Source organism: Eurosta solidaginis, unplaced genomic scaffold (genome assembly GCF_040869045.1).
Source record: "Eurosta solidaginis isolate ZX-2024a unplaced genomic scaffold, ASM4086904v1 ctg00000120.1, whole genome shotgun sequence".
NCBI classification, from domain to species: Eukaryota; Metazoa; Arthropoda; class Insecta; order Diptera; family Tephritidae; genus Eurosta; species Eurosta solidaginis.
Window position 1 is genome coordinate 1,922,765 of NW_027136879.1, and position 19,408 is coordinate 1,942,172.

Consider the following 19,408-nt stretch of genomic DNA (forward strand, 5'->3'; position numbering starts at 1 on the left):
AGATTGAACTACAAGAAAGACTCTGAAATGTGTGCACACATCTACCGCCACTTACTTGACTCGCGAAAATCAGTTCAACAACAGCATCTTGAACAGACGCTGCCCACCTAACATCTGAACTCATGTATGTATGTTTGCAGTAATGATGCTAATATGTTTATACATACATATATATAAATTTGCCTGTGATAAATTGTGTAAAATAAAGTGTTTATTTATTTATTATTGTAGTCCCCGATGACGATCTCCGTTGGAGATCGAAATATATTGGAACAAAAACAACAACAACTTGTTTAATTTATTGACCTAGAGCCAGTTTGAAGAAATAATTGAAAAATTGAAAAGTTTACAAACGGCGATGGTTACTAGGATACGTTTCTGAACTTCACTTCTTTATCAGCTAGCTTCTCGAGAACTGAGTATTGAACTCGAAATCTCCAACATTCATACTTTATTCTAGTGTAAAGGCAGATGCCTTTAACCACTCTGCCATATGAATGCACCGCTGCTCGCTTTGCAAAAGTATAAAATCGTGATTAGTCTAAATAACACTGTTCTTCCAATATAAACCTGAAACAATGCCTTAAAATATATGGAATATGACCCTACTCATTCATCGATAGCTGGCAACTTGATACGGTTTCATATATCGTATCCCATATGTCTAGTACATATGCAAGTTACCCAATGAACACCTTTCTTCAATCTCGATTTAGAAGCACTCAACTCTTAGTCGCAAGGATGATATAATTATGTGTTACTTCTTCCCCAACTTTGCTAATGTTTCTTTTTTTGTTTATTGGGTTAGAGATAGTTAATTTAAATTTTTTCTTCCGTTTTCTCAACCAACTGTCCCGCAAGACTTGCTACTGCGAAATCAAGAAACTCCACTCAATTTCATTCTTTCATACTGGCAATATGCGCCTTCATTCTCAAGTGGCAATTTATTTATTTATATTCGTTTTTTACAAAGTTGATTTGAATATCTGAGTTATCGTAAGAGTATGTACGCATACTTTACTTTTTTTTGTTCGCTTATGGATAAAGATAGGTAGCGAAAGCAATACGGGAAACAATGGCAGCTCTTTGTTTATTAAGACACGAGATTTTTATGAATATTCGTAGTAGGGAATGAATTTTGCTGTGGAAGGCTAGTATGATCATCTGAGTCTACATACTTTTCTTTTAGTTATTTTTTTTTTTTATGAACCAGTTATTTTTTATTACCTAAATAACAAATTTCATTGTATTTTGATATTTTTGACTCTTTCAACATTTTTGTTATCTATACATTTATTTAATTTTTTTTTTTTGATTTAATTGTATTTTATTTTATTTGTTTTTTATTTCATTCCGTTCTGATTTTATTTGCTTTTATTTTGTTAATTTTTTGATTTCTATTTTATTTATCGCATTATTTAAATTCTATTGCATATATTTCATTTTGTTTTTATTTTCATTCTAGTTTATTGAATTTTATTTTGTTTTGTTGTTTTTTAAAATTTATTTTTTTGTTTTATTTTTATGTTTTTTTATATTTTGCATTATCTAGTTTTCTTTAAATTATTAAATGTTATATTATTTTATTTTATATTTTTTGTTTTTAAATTTTGTTTAATGCTGTTTTCTTATACTTAATTTAAATTTATTTTTTTATTTCAGTTCCAATTTTTATTATTTTTTCATGTTATCTAATTTAGTTTTTTTTTATTTAAAACATTTTTTTTTCATTTAACATTTTTTATACTAAATACTTAAATTAATTCTTTTTATTTTTAATTCTTTTTTTCTTAAAATTATTTTAAATATTTTTTTAATGGTATGTAATTTAATTATATTTAGTTTATTCTTTATTTTGTTCTATTAATTACAGTAACATTTTTTCAACTATAATTGCAAACCCCTATCACCTTCGAAATCATTTGATCTTTCTTCAACCTTCATACAATACACGGGCTTTGCTTCTCTACATGGCCCTTCAAGGCATTGGTTTTGGTAAGCCATCACTTCAGCCAACCTAACATAAACTACACAAGACCTTTAACATTAACAAAGAAATACAATTTAAAGTCTCATTAAACTGGCATGCATCATTGCCGATATATGAATTCACATTCTTCATTCTTCTTTTAAGCTTTTGAAGATAATAATAAAAAAATATTCTTTTTTTTTGTGAATGTTTTTTGTATAGGCTTTGCTGGTATTTTCAATTTGAAATGAAAATATCAAAAAACTTTAGTTTTCCTCCATTTATACCCAACGTTTCGCCAAGCTCTTTGGCATTATCAGGGGTTAAATCTATAATTTGCACCGAAAAATGATAGAACAAAATTAATTTTAACATATTTTATCACTATAACAAACCTTTTTTCTACAAAAACTTACATAGAAAGAAATAATTTAACACTTATAACTAATATCACAAAAACAAAGTGATTATAAACTATCGGTACCATCATCTTTAGGTACACTTGTCGTACTGAGTATCATAAGCATGGCAAATAGCTAGCAGCAATAAATTGTGTGACCTTTTTTTGTTCATTGTCCTCTCCCTTTTTTGTAATATGTGTAGATTTTCCAACGTGAATCTCGTTCTTTCCCTCTTTTCTATGTCTATTATTTTCGCGTTCATTAGATCAGCTGTGTGTCCATGTCATAATACGTGTTGAGCAAAAGCTGTGCTGGTCTTGTTCTTCTTAATGTCAGCGTCGTGCTCTGCAATCGGGTTCCTAGTGCTCTTTTTGATGTTCCAACGTAGATTTTGTCACAGTTCTCATTGTCTCTCCCCGTGCATTGAATTTCATATACTACGTTGTTTTGTTGTAGGGGTTCTATGGGACTTTCTGTTCGTGTAAAGATAGTTGAAAGTGTGCTGTTGGATTTGTAAGCGAGGGATATGTTTCGTTTTTGTTTCTTCATGTTCTGGTTGCAGTTTTCAGTAAACTTGGGTATGTATGTGACACTGTGGTATTGCCTTGTCTCCGTTGCGATCTCTGTTGATGCTTTATTTCGTTTTCTATTTCCTTCTGATAGTTCTTGTTTTATTAGTGATGTAATTAGGCGACTTGGGTAATTGTTGTTGGTGAGTATGTTGTGTATTTTGGTTTTGTTTTTTCCCAGAACTTTTGGTGGCTTATCGTAAATATTACGTGTATTAAATTTTTCGCTGTGTTTATTTTATATTTTTTGGGTTGTGATGATATGAAATTTATAATACGTTCGAATAATATCCAGGTCGCTTCGTTTAACAATCACAAAAACGTCGTCCACGTACTTTACTATAAATTTCATCTCTATGTTGTGAAGTTGTTTTAGTTCGGAGATCGTATTTTTCAGTAAATCATCCATTATTATATCTGCTATGGTTGGAGAAAGTGGGTTTCCCATTGGCATTCCATAGCTTTGTGTTTTTTTTGTTCTTACTTGATTGGACGTTTGCGTTTGCGCGCTTGGCGAATGCAGCACTTCATGTTTTTCCAATTTTTCGCGTGTCTGGAATGTCGCTGTACATTGCACACAATGATATAGACCCAAATCACCTACTCCAATCGAACCAGGACTTGATGTTGAGCGCGCTCCATCCATATCGTATACACTACAACTTAAAGTCAAGAACCACCACTTCCACCACCATTCATGTTATTCGCAAGCGCATGCGCCGCTGCATGCTTATGATGACCATTTGTGGCTAAAGCTAACAGTTGAATGGTGGGTGAATTGCGTGAAGACGATGTAGTAGAAGTTAACGAATTCGCAGAACCTCCTTTACCTAGTACACCATTACTTTGGTATCATTTTTTAAATTGATATTGTATGTTTTTGGCGTTGGGTGAATTTGGATTGATATTAAGTTGGGTGGGATTTGTAGCTGTTGGTGAACGACGTGATGTATAATCAATACTTGTAATACTATTGTTGTTGTTGTTTTTAATATTGCTATCGTTGTTGTTGTTGCTATTGTTATTTGGTGAGTTTATGAATTTTAAAGTGCTGCTACTATACTATTACTATTTTTGTTACTACTGTTGTCGTCGTTATCTTCATTGTCCTCATCAATATCGCCAATATTTTGTTCGTTATTGTATGATTGTTGAGGATGTTGGCGGTGTTGTTTTATTCTACAGATTATGATGATTATAGCCTAGGCTGGATGGAAAATAGTCGATATTAAGTTTTTCATGCGGATGTTCGTTGGCGATGTGTTCTCGAAGAGACTGAAATTGGAAGAGGAGTTTGTTATTTTAGAATTATTTTCTATATCGTTTGCCTTACGGCAGACCACTTTTTCTTGGCTATTTGTTTGAAAACGCCCGTAGCAGGAGTTTTAGTTCAAAATCAACTCTTCTCAGAATTTGCTTTTAGAGCTCCCTATCTCAGAATTTTTTTCAAAACACACATCATTTCAGCATTGGTTTCCAGAAGCAAACATATTTAATTTATGCTTAGATAATGGTTTGAAAAAATTTCTGCGACAGGGCATTCTTCAATAAAATTCTGAGGTATATTGTTTTTTTTTTTTAAATAATTCTGAAATAGAAACAATTTGAAAGTGAGTGTTCTGAAAAAGTTTTCTGATGTAGGGCGTTTTCCAATAAATAAATGAAATAAGGACATATTTCAAGCAATACAGTTACTGTTATGCTAAAAACGTTGAAAAGCTGCTTATATCAATCTTTGCTGTTCAAATTAAATTTTAACTTTGCGGCTATGTAAGTTTCATAATTGAAGAGCCTCTTGACTTATATTAATCTGATTGATTTGGAAATGATTCTTTTAATTTATTGCATTACTTACTTGAAATCCTAGCCTCATTGAACATTGTGGACATTTCACCATAAAATCTGTATGCGGTGATATTGCGCCAGTCATAGACGTAGGCTCCTCTTCACTGTTACTGTTGTTCTTGGAGCTGTTTTTATGATGAGGATGATGTAAACTGGATGCCAGTGAGGGAAATGCAAAACAGAAAATAAATAAAAAAAATTATACAAAGTTATCAAAGACGACTAAAAACTATGATAACGGTAAGATAATCAATAATTTAAGAGAAATATAATAAAATACATACTTATATTGGTTATTTAAGAGTCAGTGAATTAGTATCAGTTTGGCGGAGCGAAGGAGCGACTGCCGCGCCTTGTTGGACGGCCATAACCGTTTAGACGGTTAAGCGCCAATTAAGTAAGTAAGAATCAGTATCTGTTAGATTGTATGTAGTATAAAGTTCTCTACAAATAAAGTTAGAAGATTGATTATTTAATAAACAAAACAAAAAAAAAAACACCAACGATTTCTACAAAATCTTATAAATTAGCATAATCTCGATCAAACCATTGCATGTAATTCGTGTTTTTGTTCTTTATTGAACCACGATCTGAAAACATGAAATACAAGTGTAACAACTGTTGCGTTTATGCCACTATTTATAGATTTATCTTTTTAATTGTTTTGCATTCCTTTCTTCAAATATATTTTTTAAAGTAGAAGACACACAAAAATGCTTTCGCGAGTTTGACAAATCTAAGTGCGCAATTGTACTAAGTTTTTTTATTACTTAAGCCATTGCATAAAGATCATTTCCCTCTTAATTTTATGGCTGAATTTGAAGTGTTTCTTTGAACATACATATGTGCTTATATACGCTCTCATACATATCTATACACCTATTGATACACATATGTACGTACTATGAACATTCATACAAAGTATGTACCTCTATAATAAAAACTCAGTTCAGCACAATTCTTGCGTGAAGTCATAATTATACACGGAACTTAACCTTAGGTATGAATTTATCGCTTTAACATATATGTACATATAAATTTCAGCTTACTCTCTGCATGACTCCTTACGTTTGTTGAAGTAAGCCTACTTGAAGTACATACAAGGCCATACAACTCACGTACACAATAGCCGTGTTTTTTTTTTACACGCGTATAGGTACGTTTCGTTTGCGCGTGAAAAAAACGCCTATCCTCGCTCAGATAATGCTTAGGAGACCCATCTAGCGGCTGTGGTTAAGCAACTAGCTACAGCAACAGGGTGTACCGAAATGCGGAGACACAACCCTCTGTTGTATTTCTGTGTATAACATATAGCTGAATCAGTTGTGATAAATAGTGGGCGCGCATAGAATACATAGAATTAGTGCAGAGGGTGAAACATAAACACATATTTCAGTTACATCTGAGTATAATGCGTACTCAAATTTAGTAGTGCTAATTTTATGCGTAGCAATTTCAGAGGTGTATTTAAAGTTTGCCGCTAAGCAGTCCATATAAAGTTTAAGCGTAAAACTATATAGATGTGAAAAAAACACACACTATACACTGTACATATGTATGTACGAACACTTAAGTAATAAACAAAGATGATGATCTCATCGCCAGGTCTCTGCACCAGGTTTCAAAGTATAACCAGAGAATTGTGTAAAAATTCGCTGCTGTAACGTAATGAAAACAAAAACAACTACACACACACTAATAACAGCCACCAACACCAAGAATCAGTGAAACAAGACAATACACAGCAAGATAGGCACAGATAAAATACTTAAAGTCAAAAACATTTTTATACTCAGTTGAGCAGAGCTCACAGAGTATATTAACTTTGATTGGATAACGGTTGGTTGTACAGGTATAAAGGAATCGATATATATATAGACTTCCATATATCAAAATCATCAGTATCGAAAAAAAATTCGATTGAGCCATGTCCGTCCGTCCGTCTGTCCGTTAACACGATAACTTGAGTAAATTTTTTAGGTATCTTGATGAAATTTGGTATGTAGGTTCCTGGGCACTCATCTCAGATCGCTATTTAAAATGAACAATGTCGGACAATAACTCCGCCCACTTTTTCGATATCGAAAATTTCGAAAAATCGAAAAAGTGCGATAATTCCTTACCAAATACGGATAAAGCGATGAAACTTGGTAGATGAGTTGAACTTATGACGAAGAATAGAAAACTAGTAAAATTTTGGACAACGGGCGTGGCACCGCCCACTTTTAAAAGAAGGTAATTTAGAAGTTTTGCAAGCTGTAATTTGGCAGTCGTTGAAGATATCATGATGAAATTTGGCAGGAACGTTACACTTATTACTATATGCCTGTTTAATAAAAATTAGCAAAATCGGAGAACGACCACGCCCACTTTTAAAAAAAAAATTTTTTTAATTCAAATTTTAAAAGAAAAGTTAATATCCTTACAGTATATAAGTAAATTAAGTCAACATTCAACTCCAGTAATGATATGCTGCAACAAAATACAAAAATAAAAGAAAATTTCAGAATGGGCGTGGCTCCGCCCTTTTTCATTTAATTTGTCTAGGATATTTTTAATGCCATAAGTCGAACAAAAATTTACCAATCCTTGGTAAAGGCTTAGAGGCTTAGATTCTAGGACGATAACTGTTTTCTGTGAAAAAGGGCGAAATCGGTTAAAGCCACGCCCAGTTTTTATACACAGTCAACAGTCTGTCCTTCCGCTAGGCCGTTAACACGATAACATGAGCAAAAATCGATATATCTTTACTAAACTCAGTTGACGTACTTATCTGAACTCACTTTGTATTGGTGTAAAAAATGGGCGAAATCCGGCTATGACCACGCCCACTTTTTCGATATCGAAAATTACGAAAAATGAAAAAAATGCCATAATTATATACCAAATACGAAAAAAGGGATGAAACGTGGTAATTGTATTGGTCTATTGACGCAAAATATACCTACCATATTAAGAAGAAGAAAATGAAAAAGTTTTGCAGGGCGAAATCAAAAGCCCTTGGAATCTTGGAAGGAATACTGTTCGTGGTATTACATATATAAATAAATTAGCGGTACCCGACAGATGATGTTCTGGATCACCCTGGTCCACATTTTGGTCGATATTTCGAAAACGCCTTCACATATACAACTAAGGGCCACTCCCTTTTAAAACCCTCATTAATACCTTTAATTTGATACCCATATCGTACAAACACATTCTAGAGTCACCCCTGGTCCACGTTTATGGCGATATCTCGAAAAGGCGTCCACATATACATATAAAACTAAGGACCACTCCTTTTTAAAATACTCATTAACACCTTTCATTTGATACCCATATCGTACAAACAAATTCTAGAGTCACCCCTGGTCCACGTTTATGGCGATATCTCGAAAAGGCATCCACCTATAGAACTAAGGCCCACGCCCTTTTAGAATACTCATTAACACCTTTCATTTGATACCCATATAGAACAAACAAATTCTAGAGTCACCCCTGGTCCACGTTTATGGCGATATCTCGAAAAGGCGTCCACATATAGAACTAAGGCCTACTCCTTTTTAAAATACTCATTAACACCTTTCATTTGATACCCATATCGTACAAACAAATTCTAGAGTCACCCCTGGTCCACGTTTATGGCGATATCTCGAAAAGGCATCCACCTATAGAACTAAGGCCCACGCCCTTTCAAAATAGTCATTAACACCTTTCATTTGATACCCATATAGTACAAACAAATTCTAGAGTCACCCCTGGTCCACGTTTATGGCGATATCTCGAAAAGGCGTCCACATATAGAACTAAGGCCCACTCCTTTTTAAAATACTCATTAACACCTTTCATTTGATACCCATATAGTACAAACAAATTCTAGAGTCACCCCTGGTCCACGTTTATGGCGATATCTCGAAAAGGCGTCCACATATAGAACTAAGGCCCACTCCTTTTTAAAATAATCATTAACACCTTTCATTTGATACCCATATCGTACAAACAAATTCTAGAGTCACCCGTGGTCCACCTTTATGGCGATATTTCGAAAAGGCGTCCACCTATAGAACTAAGGCGCACGCCCTTCTAAAGTACTCATTAACACCTTTCATTTGATACCCATATCTTACAAACAAATTCTAGAGTCACCCCTGGTCCACCTTTATGGCGATATCTCGAAAAGGCGTCCACCTATAGAACTAAGGCCCACGCCCTTTTAAAATACTCATTAGCACATTTCATTTGATACCCATATTGTACAAACGCATTCTAGAGTCACCCCTGGTCCACTTTTATAACGATATTCCGAAAAGTCGTCCACCTATAGAACTAAGGCCCACTCCGTTTTAAAACACTTATTAACACCTTTCGTTTGATACCCATATTGTACAAACGCATTCTAAAGTCAACCCTGGTCCACTTTTATAACGATATTCCGAAAAGGCGTCCACCTATAGAACTAAGGCCCACTCCCTTTTAAAACACTTATTAACACCTTTCGTTTGATACCCATATTGTACAAACGCATTCTAGAGTCAACCCTGATCCACTTTTATAACGATATTCCGAAAAGGCGTCCACCTATAGAACTAAGGCCCACTCCGTTTAAAACCATTATTAACTCCTTTCGTTTGATACCCATATTGTACAAACGCATTCTAAAGTCAACCCTGGTCCACTTTTATAACGATATTCCGAAAAGGCGTCCACATATAGAACTAAGGCCCACTCCCTTTCAAAATACTCCTTAACACCTTTCATTTGATACCCATATAGTACAAACAAATTCTAGAGTCACCCCTGGTCCACCTTTATGGCGATATCTCGAAAAGGCGTCCACCTATAGAACTAAGGCCCACGCCCTTTTAAAATACTCATTAGCACATTTCATTTGATACCCATATTGTACAAACGCATTCTAGAGTCACCCCTGGTCCACTTTTATAACGATATTCCGAAAAGTCGTCCACCTATAGAACTAAGGCCCACTCCGTTTTAAAACACTTATTAACACCTTTCGTTTGATACCCATATTGTACAAACGCATTCTAAAGTCAACCCTGGTCCACTTTTATAACGATATTCCGAAAAGGCGTCCACCTATAGAACTAAGGCCCACTCCCTTTTAAAACACTTATTAACACCTTTCGTTTGATACCCATATTGTACAAACGCATTCTAGAGTCAACCCTGGTCCACTTTTATAACGATATTCCGAAAAGGCGTCCACCTATAGAACTAAGGCCCACTCCGTTTTAAAACACTTATTAACACATTTCGTTTGATACCCATATTGTACAAAAGCATTCTAAAGTCAACCCTGGTCCACTTTTATAACGATATTCCGAAAAGGCGTCCACCTATAGAACTAAGGCCCACTCCGTTTTAAAACACTTATTAATACCTTTCGTTTGATACCCATATTGTACAAACGCATTCTAAAGTCAACCCTGGTCCACTTTTATAACGATATTCCGAAAAGGCGTCCACCTATAGAACTAAGGCCCACTCCCTTTTAAAACACTTATTAACACCTTTCGTTTGATACCCATATTGTACAAACGCATTCTAGAGTCAACCCTGGTCCACTTTTATAACGATATTCCGAAAAGGCGTCCACCTATAGAACTAAGGCCCACTCCGTTTTAAAACACTTATTAACACCTTTCGTTTGATACCCATATTGTACAAACGCATTCTAAAGTCAACCCTGGTCCACTTTTATAACGATATTCCGAAAAGGCGTCCACCTATAGAACTAAGGCCCACTCCCTTTTAAAACACTTATTAACACCTTTCGTTTGATACCCGTATTGTACAAACACATTCTAAAGTCAACCCTGGTCCACTTTTATAACGATATTCCGAAAAGGCGTCCACCTATAGAACTAAGGCCCATTCCCTTTCAAAATACTCATTAACACCTTTCATTTGATACCCATATAGTACAAACAAATTCTAGAGTCACCCCTGGTCCACCTTTATGGCGATATCTCGAAAAGGCGTCCACCTATAAAACTAAGGCCCACGCCCTTTTAAAATACACATTAACACTTTTATTTGATACCCATATTGTACAAACGCATTCTAGAGTCACCCCTGGTCCACTTTTATAACGATATTCCGAAAAGGCGTCCACCTATAGAACTAAGGCCCACTCCCTTTTAAAACACTTATTAACACCTTTCGTTTGATACCCATATTGTACAAACACATTCTAAAGTCAACCCTGGTCCACTTTTATAACGATATTCCGAAAAGGCGTCCACCTATAGAACTAAGGCCCACTCCGTTTTAAAACACTTATTAACACCTTTCGTTTGATACCCATATTGTACAAACGCATTCTAAAGTCAACCCTGGTCCACTTTTATAACGATATTCCGAAAAGGCGTCCACCTATAGAACTAAGGCCCACTCCCTTTTAAAACACTTATTAACACATTTCGTTTGATACCCATATTGTACAAACGCATTCTAGAGTCAACCCTGGTCCACTTTTATAACGATATTCCGAAAAGGCGTCCACCTATAGAACTAAGGCCCACTCCCTTTTAAAACACTTATTAACACCTTTCGTTTGATACCCATATTGTACAAACACATTCTAAAGTCAACCCTGGTCCACTTTTATAACGATATTCCGAAAAGGCGTCCACCTATAGAACTAAGGCCCATTCCCTTTCAAAATACTCATTAACACCTTTCATTTGATACCCATATAGTACAAACAAATTCTAGAGTCACCCCTGGTCCACCTTTATGGCGATATCTCGAAAAGGCGTCCACCTATAAAACTAAGGCCCACGCCCTTTTAAAATACACATTAACACTTTTATTTGATCCCATATTGTACAAACGCATTCTAGAGTCACCCCTGGTCCACTTTTATAACGATATTCCGAAAAGGCGTCCACCTATAGAACTAAGGCCCACTCCCTTTTAAAACACTTATTAACACCTTTCGTTTGATACCCATATTGTACAAACGCATTCTAGAGTCAACCCTGGTCCACTTTTATAACGATATTCCGAAAAGGCGTCCACCTATAGAACTAAGGCCCACTCCCTTTTAAAACACTTATTAACACCTTTCGTTTGATACCCATATTGTACAAACACATTCTAAAGTCAACCCTGGTCCACTTTTATAACGATATTCCGAAAAGGCGTCCACCTATAGAACTAAGGCCCATTCCCTTTCAAAATACTCATTAACACCTTTCATTTGATACCCATATAGTACAAACAAATTCTAGAGTCACCCCTGGTCCACCTTTATGGCGATATCTCGAAAAGGCGTCCACCTATAAAACTAAGGCCCACGCCCTTTTAAAATACACATTAACACTTTTATTTGATACCCATATTGTACAAACGCATTCTAGAGTCACCCCTGGTCCACTTTTATAACGATATTCCGAAAAGGCGTCCACCTATAGAACTAAGGCCCACTCCCTTTTAAAACACTTATTAACACCTTTCGTTTGATACCCATATTGTACAAACACATTCTAAAGTCAACCCTGGTCCACTTTTATAACGATATTCCGAAAAGGCGTCCACCTATAGAACTAAGGCCCATTCCCTTTCAAAATACTCATTAACACCTTTCATTTGATACCCATATAGTACAAACAAATTCTAGAGTCACCCCTGGTCCACCTTTATGGCGATATCTCGAAAAGGCGTCCACCTATAAAACTAAGGCCCACGCCCTTTTAAAATACACATTAACACTTTTATTTGATACCCATATTGTACAAACGCATTCTAGAGTCACCCCTGGTCCACTTTTATAACGATATTCCGAAAAGGCGTCCACCTATAGAACTAAGGCCCACTCCCTTTTAAAACACTTATTAACACCTTTCGTTTGATACCCATATTGTACAAACGCATTCTAGAGTCAACCCTGGTCCACTTTTATAACGATATTCCGAAAAGGCGTCCACCTATAGAACTAAGGCCCACTCCCTTTTAAAACACTTATTAACACCTTTCGTTTGATACCCATATTGTACAAACACATTCTAAAGTCAACCCTGGTCCACTTTTATAACGATATTCCGAAAAGGCGTCCACCTATAGAACTAAGGCCCATTCCCTTTCAAAATACTCATTAACACCTTTCATTTGATACCCATATAGTACAAACAAATTCTAGAGTCACCCCTGGTCCACCTTTATGGCGATATCTCGAAAAGGCGTCCACCTATAAAACTAAGGCCCACGCCCTTTTAAAATACACATTAACACTTTTATTTGATACCCATATTGTACAAACGCATTCTAGAGTCACCCCTGGTCCACTTTTATAACGATATTCCGAAAAGGCGTCCACCTATAGAACTAAGGCCCACTCCCTTTTAAAACACTTATTAACACCTTTCGTTTGATACCCATATTGTACAAACGCATTCTAGAGTCAACCCTGGTCCACTTTTATAACGATATTCCGAAAAGGCGTCCACCTATAGAACTAAGGCCCACTCCCTTTTAAAACACTTATTAACACCTTTCGTTTGATACCCATATTGTACAAACGCATTCTAGAGTCACCCCTGGTCCACTTTTATAACGATATTCCGAAAAGGCGTCCACCTATAGAACTAAGGCCCACTCCCTTTTAAAACACTTATTAACACCTTTCGTTTGATACCCATATTGTACAAACACATTCTAAAGTCAACCCTGGTCCACTTTTATAACGATATTCCGAAAAGGCGTCCACCTATAGAACTAAGGCCCACTCCGTTTTAAAACACTTATTAACACCTTTCGTTTGATACCCATATTGTACAAACGCATTCTAAAGTCAACCCTGGTCCACTTTTATAACGATATTCCGAAAAGGCGTCCACCTATAGAACTAAGGCCCACTCCCTTTTAAAACACTTATTAACACCTTTCGTTTGATACCCATATTGTACAAACACATTCTAAAGTCAACCCTGGTCCACTTTTATAACGATATTCCGAAAAGGCGTCCACCTATAGAACTAAGGCCCATTCCCTTTCAAAATACTCATTAACACCTTTCATTTGATACCCATATAGTACAAACAAATTCTAGAGTCACCCCTGGTCCACCTTTATGGCGATATCTCGAAAAGGCGTCCACCTATAAAACTAAGGCCCACGCCCTTTTAAAATACACATTAACACTTTTATTTGATACCCATATTGTACAAACGCATTCTAGAGTCACCCCTGGTCCACTTTTATAACGATATTCCGAAAAGGCGTCCACCTATAGAACTAAGGCCCACTCCCTTTTAAAACACTTATTAACACCTTTCGTTTGATACCCATATTGTACAAACACATTCTAAAGTCAACCCTGGTCCACTTTTATAACGATATTCCGAAAAGGCGTCCACCTATAGAACTAAGGCCCATTCCCTTTCAAAATACTCATTAACACCTTTCATTTGATACCCATATAGTACAAACAAATTCTAGAGTCACCCCTGGTCCACCTTTATGGCGATATCTCGAAAAGGCGTCCACCTATAAAACTAAGGCCCACGCCCTTTTAAAATACACATTAACACTTTTATTTGATACCCATATTGTACAAACGCATTCTAGAGTCACCCCTGGTCCACTTTTATAACGATATTCCGAAAAGGCGTCCACCTATAGAACTAAGGCCCACTCCCTTTTAAAACACTTATTAACACCTTTCGTTTGATACCCATATTGTACAAACGCATTCTAGAGTCAACCCTGGTCCACTTTTATAACGATATTCCGAAAAGGCGTCCACCTATAGAACTAAGGCCCACTCCCTTTTAAAACACTTATTAACACCTTTCGTTTGATACCCATATTGTACAAACACATTCTAAAGTCAACCCTGGTCCACTTTTATAACGATATTCCGAAAAGGCGTCCACCTATAGAACTAAGGCCCATTCCCTTTCAAAATACTCATTAACACCTTTCATTTGATACCCATATAGTACAAACAAATTCTAGAGTCACCCCTGGTCCACCTTTATGGCGATATCTCGAAAAGGCGTCCACCTATAAAACTAAGGCCCACGCCCTTTTAAAATACACATTAACACTTTTATTTGATACCCATATTGTACAAACGCATTCTAGAGTCACCCCTGGTCCACTTTTATAACGATATTCCGAAAAGGCGTCCACCTATAGAACTAAGGCCCACTCCCTTTTAAAACACTTATTAACACCTTTCGTTTGATACCCATATTGTACAAACGCATTCTAGAGTCAACCCTGGTCCACTTTTATAACGATATTCCGAAAAGGCGTCCACCTATAGAACTAAGGCCCACTCCCTTTTAAAACACTTATTAACACCTTTCGTTTGATACCCATATTGTACAAACGCATTCTAGAGTCACCCCTGGTCCACTTTTATAACGATATTCCGAAAAGGCGTCCACCTATAGAACTAAGGCCCACTCCCTTTTAAAACACTTATTAACACCTTTCGTTTGATACCCATATTGTACAAACACATTCTAAAGTCAACCCTGGTCCACTTTTATAACGATATTCCGAAAAGGCGTCCACCTATAGAACTAAGGCCCACTCCGTTTTAAAACACTTATTAACACCTTTCGTTTGATACCCATATTGTACAAACGCATTCTAAAGTCAACCCTGGTCCACTTTTATAACGATATTCCGAAAAGGCGTCCACCTATAGAACTAAGGCCCACTCCCTTTTAAAACACTTATTAACACCTTTCGTTTGATACCCATATTGTACAAACACATTCTAAAGTCAACCCTGGTCCACTTTTATAACGATATTCCGAAAAGGCGTCCACCTATAGAACTAAGGCCCACTCCGTTTTAAAACACTTATTAACACCTTTCGTTTGATACCCATATTGTACAAACGCATTCTAAAGTCAACCCTGGTCCACTTTTATAACGAAATTCCGAAAAGGCGTCCACCTATAGAACTAAGGCCCACTCCGTTTTAAAACACTTATTAACACCTTTCGTTTGATACCCATATTGTACAAACGCATTTTAAAGTCAACCCTGGTCCACTTTTATAACGATATTCCGAAAAGGCGTCCACCTATAGAACTAAGGCCCATTTCCTTTCAAAATACTCATTAACACCTTTCATTTGATACCCATATAGTACAAACAAATTCTAGAGTCACCCCTGGTCCACCTTTATGGCGATATCTCGAAAAGGCGTCCACCTGTAGAACTAAGGCCCACGCCCTTTTAAAATACTCATTAGCACATTTCATTTGATACTCATAATATACAAACGCATTCTAAAGTCAACCCTGGTCCACTTTTATAACGATATTCCTAAAAAAGGCGTCCACATATAGAACTAAGGCCCACTCCCTTTCAAAATACTCCTTAACACCTTTCATTTGATACCCATATAGTACAAACAAATTCTAGAGTCACCCCTGGTCCACCTTTATGGCGATATCTCGAAAAGGCGTCCACCTATAGAACTAAGGCCCACGCCCTTTTAAAATACACATTGACACCTTTCATTTGATACCCATATTGTACAAACGCATTCTAGAGTCACCCCTGGTCCATTTTTATAACGATATTCCGAAAAGTCGTCCACCTATAGAACTAAGGCCCACTCCGTTTTAAAACACTTATTAACACCTTTCGTTTGATACCCATATTGTACAAACGCATTCTAAAGTCAACCCTGGTCCACTTTTATAACGATATTCCGAAAAGGCGTCCACCTATAGAACTAAGGCCCACTCCCTTTTAAAACACTTATTAACACCTTTCGTTTGATACCCATATTGTACAAACGCATTCTAGAGTCAACCCTGGTCCACTTTTATAACGATATTCCGAAAAGGCGTCCACCTATAGAACTAAGGCCCACTCCGTTTTAAAACACTTATTAACACCTTTCGTTTGATACCCATATTGTACAAACGCATTCTAAAGTCAACCCTGGTCCACTTTTATAACGATATTCCGAAAAGGCGTCCACCTATAGAACTAAGGCCCATTCCCTTTCAAAATACTCATTAACACCTTTCATTTGATACCCATATAGTACAAACAAATTCTAGAGTCACCCCTGGTCCACCTTTATGGCGATATCTCGAAAAGGCGTCCACCTATAGAACTAAGGCCCACTCCCTTTTAAAACACTTATTAACACCTTTCGTTTGATACCCATATTGTACAAACCCATTCTAGAGTCACCCCTTGTCCACTTTTGTTACGATATTCCGAAAAGGCGTCCACCTATAAAACTAAGGCCCACTCCCTTTTAAAACACTTATTAACACCTTTCGTTTGATACCCATATTGTAAAAACGCATTCTAGAGTCAACCCTGGTCCACTTTTATAACGATATTCCGAAAAGGCGTCCACATATAGAACTAAGGCCCACTCCCTTTCAAAATACTCCTTAACACCTTTCATTTGATACCCATATAGTACAAACAAATTCTAGAGTCACCCCTGGTCCACCTTTATGGCGATATCTCGAAAAGGCGTCCACCTATAGAACTAAGGCCCACGCCCTTTTAAAATACACATTAACACCTTTCATTTGATACCCATATTGTACAAACGCATTCTAGAGTCACCCCTGGTCCACTCTTATAACGATATTCCGAAAAGTCGTCCACCTATAGAACTAAGGCCCACTCCGTTTTAAAACACTTATTAACACCTTTCGTTTGATACCCATATTGTACAAACGCATTCTAAAGTCAACCCTGGTCCACTTTTATAACGATATTCCGAAAAGGCGTCCACCTATAGAACTAAGGCCCATTCCCTTTCAAAATACTCATTAACACCTCGTACAAACAAATTCTAGAGTCACCCCTGGTCCACCTTTATGGCGATATCTCGAAAAGGCGTCCACCTATAGAACTAAGGCCCACGCCCTTTTAAAATACTCATTAGCACATTTCATTTGATACTCATATTATACAAACGCATTCTAGAGTCACCCCTGGTCCACTTTTATTACGATATTCCGAAAAGGCGTCCACCTATAAAACTAAGGCCCACTCCCTTTTAAAACACTTATTAACACCTTTCGTTTGATACCCATATTGTACAAACGCATTCTAGAGTCACCCCTGGTCCACTTTTATAACGATATTCCGAAAAGGCGTCCACCTATAGAACTAAGGGCCACTCCGTTTTAAAACACTTATTAACACCTTTCGTTTGATACCCATATTGTACAAACGCATTCTAGAGTCAACCCTGGTCCACTTTTATAACGATATTCCGAAAAGGCGTCCACCTATAGAACTAAGGCCCACTCCGTTTTAAAACACTTATTAACACCTTTTGTTTGATACCCATATTGTACAAACGCATTCTAGAGTCACCCCTGGTCCAGTTTTATTACGATATTCCGAAAAGGCGTCCACCTATAAAACTAAGGCCCACTCCCTTTTAAAACACTTATTAACACCTTTCGTTTGATACCCATATTGTACAAACGCATTCTAGAGTCAACCCTGGTCCACTTTTATAACGATATTCCGAAAAGGCGTCCACCTATAGAACTAAGGCCCACTCCGTTTTAAAACACTTATTAACACCTTTCGTTTGATACCCATATTGTACAAACGCATTCTAAAGTCAACCCTGGTCCACTTTTATAACGATATTCCGAAAAGGCGTCCACCTATAGAACTAAGGCCCATTCCCTTTCAAAATACTCATTAACACCTCTCATTTGATACCCATATTGTACAAACGCATTCTAAAGTCAACCCTGGTCCACTTTTATAACGATATTCCGAAAAGGCGTCCACCTATAGAACTAAGGCCCATTCCCTTTCAATATACTCATTAACACCTTTCATTTGATACCCATATAGTACAAACAAATTCTAGAGTCACCCCTGGTCCACCTATATGGCGATATCTCGAAAAGGCGTCCATCTATAGAACTTAGGCCCACGCCCTTTTAAAATACTCCATAATACCTTTCATTTGATACCCATATCGTACAAAATAAATTCTAGAGTCACCCCTGGTCCACCTTTATGGCGATATCTCGAAAAGGCGTCCACCTATAGAACTTAGGCCCACTCCCTTTTAAAATTATCATTAACACATTTCATTTGATACCCATATCGTACAAACAAATTCTAGAGTCAGGCCTGGTCCACCTTTATGGCGATATCCCTAAATGGCGTCCATCTATAGAACTATGGTCCACTTCCTCTTAAAATACTCTTTAATACCTTCCATTTGATACACATGTCATACAAACACATTCCAGGGTTACCCTAGGTTCTTTTTACAACATGGTGATTTTCCCTTACTTTGTCTCCACAGCTCTCAACTGAGTATGTAATGTTCGGTTACACCCGAACTTAGCCTTCCTTACTTGTTTTATTTGCTGTGCCAACCAACGCATGATGCGAACTCTAGCTTCAACCGGCAAAAATTAAAAAAAAAAAAATGGCATAAATCTCTACAGAATAAGTGTAGCTATAACAAGTAAGGATGGGACTGTCTTCGGCTACCCTTTTCACCCTTTACCTTTCATGAATGGGGCTGAACAATAATCTTATCCCGTTCGTAATCTCCGAATAATCGGATGTATAAGATAAAAAATATCTAGTGAACAGATCTACATACCTAAACGATTTTTAAGATAAATATA

The 19,408-nt window shown here is 36.7% G+C and overlaps 1 protein-coding gene across 2 annotated transcripts in view; it reads right to left on the reverse strand.

Annotated features, from left to right (window-relative positions):
- Positions 1-1,692: 1,692 nt before the first annotated feature.
- The window catches only part of LOC137235626 (zinc finger protein 1-like), an 81,581-nt gene continuing 63,865 nt past the window's right edge, over positions 1,693-19,408 (reverse strand). The window contains exons 2-3 of one of the 2 annotated variants that reach the window (XR_010948006.1): positions 4,795-4,936; positions 1,693-4,214 (exon numbers count right to left, since the gene is read on the reverse strand). Coding sequence is in view for 1 of the 2 variants with exons in the window: in XM_067758520.1 (XP_067614621.1) it covers positions 4,119-4,214; positions 4,795-4,955 (257 nt within the window). In the remaining variant the exon portion in view is untranslated. Of the gene's footprint in view, positions 4,215-4,794; positions 4,956-19,408 lie in introns of both variants that reach the window. The other variant, XM_067758520.1, reaches the window with a different exon arrangement.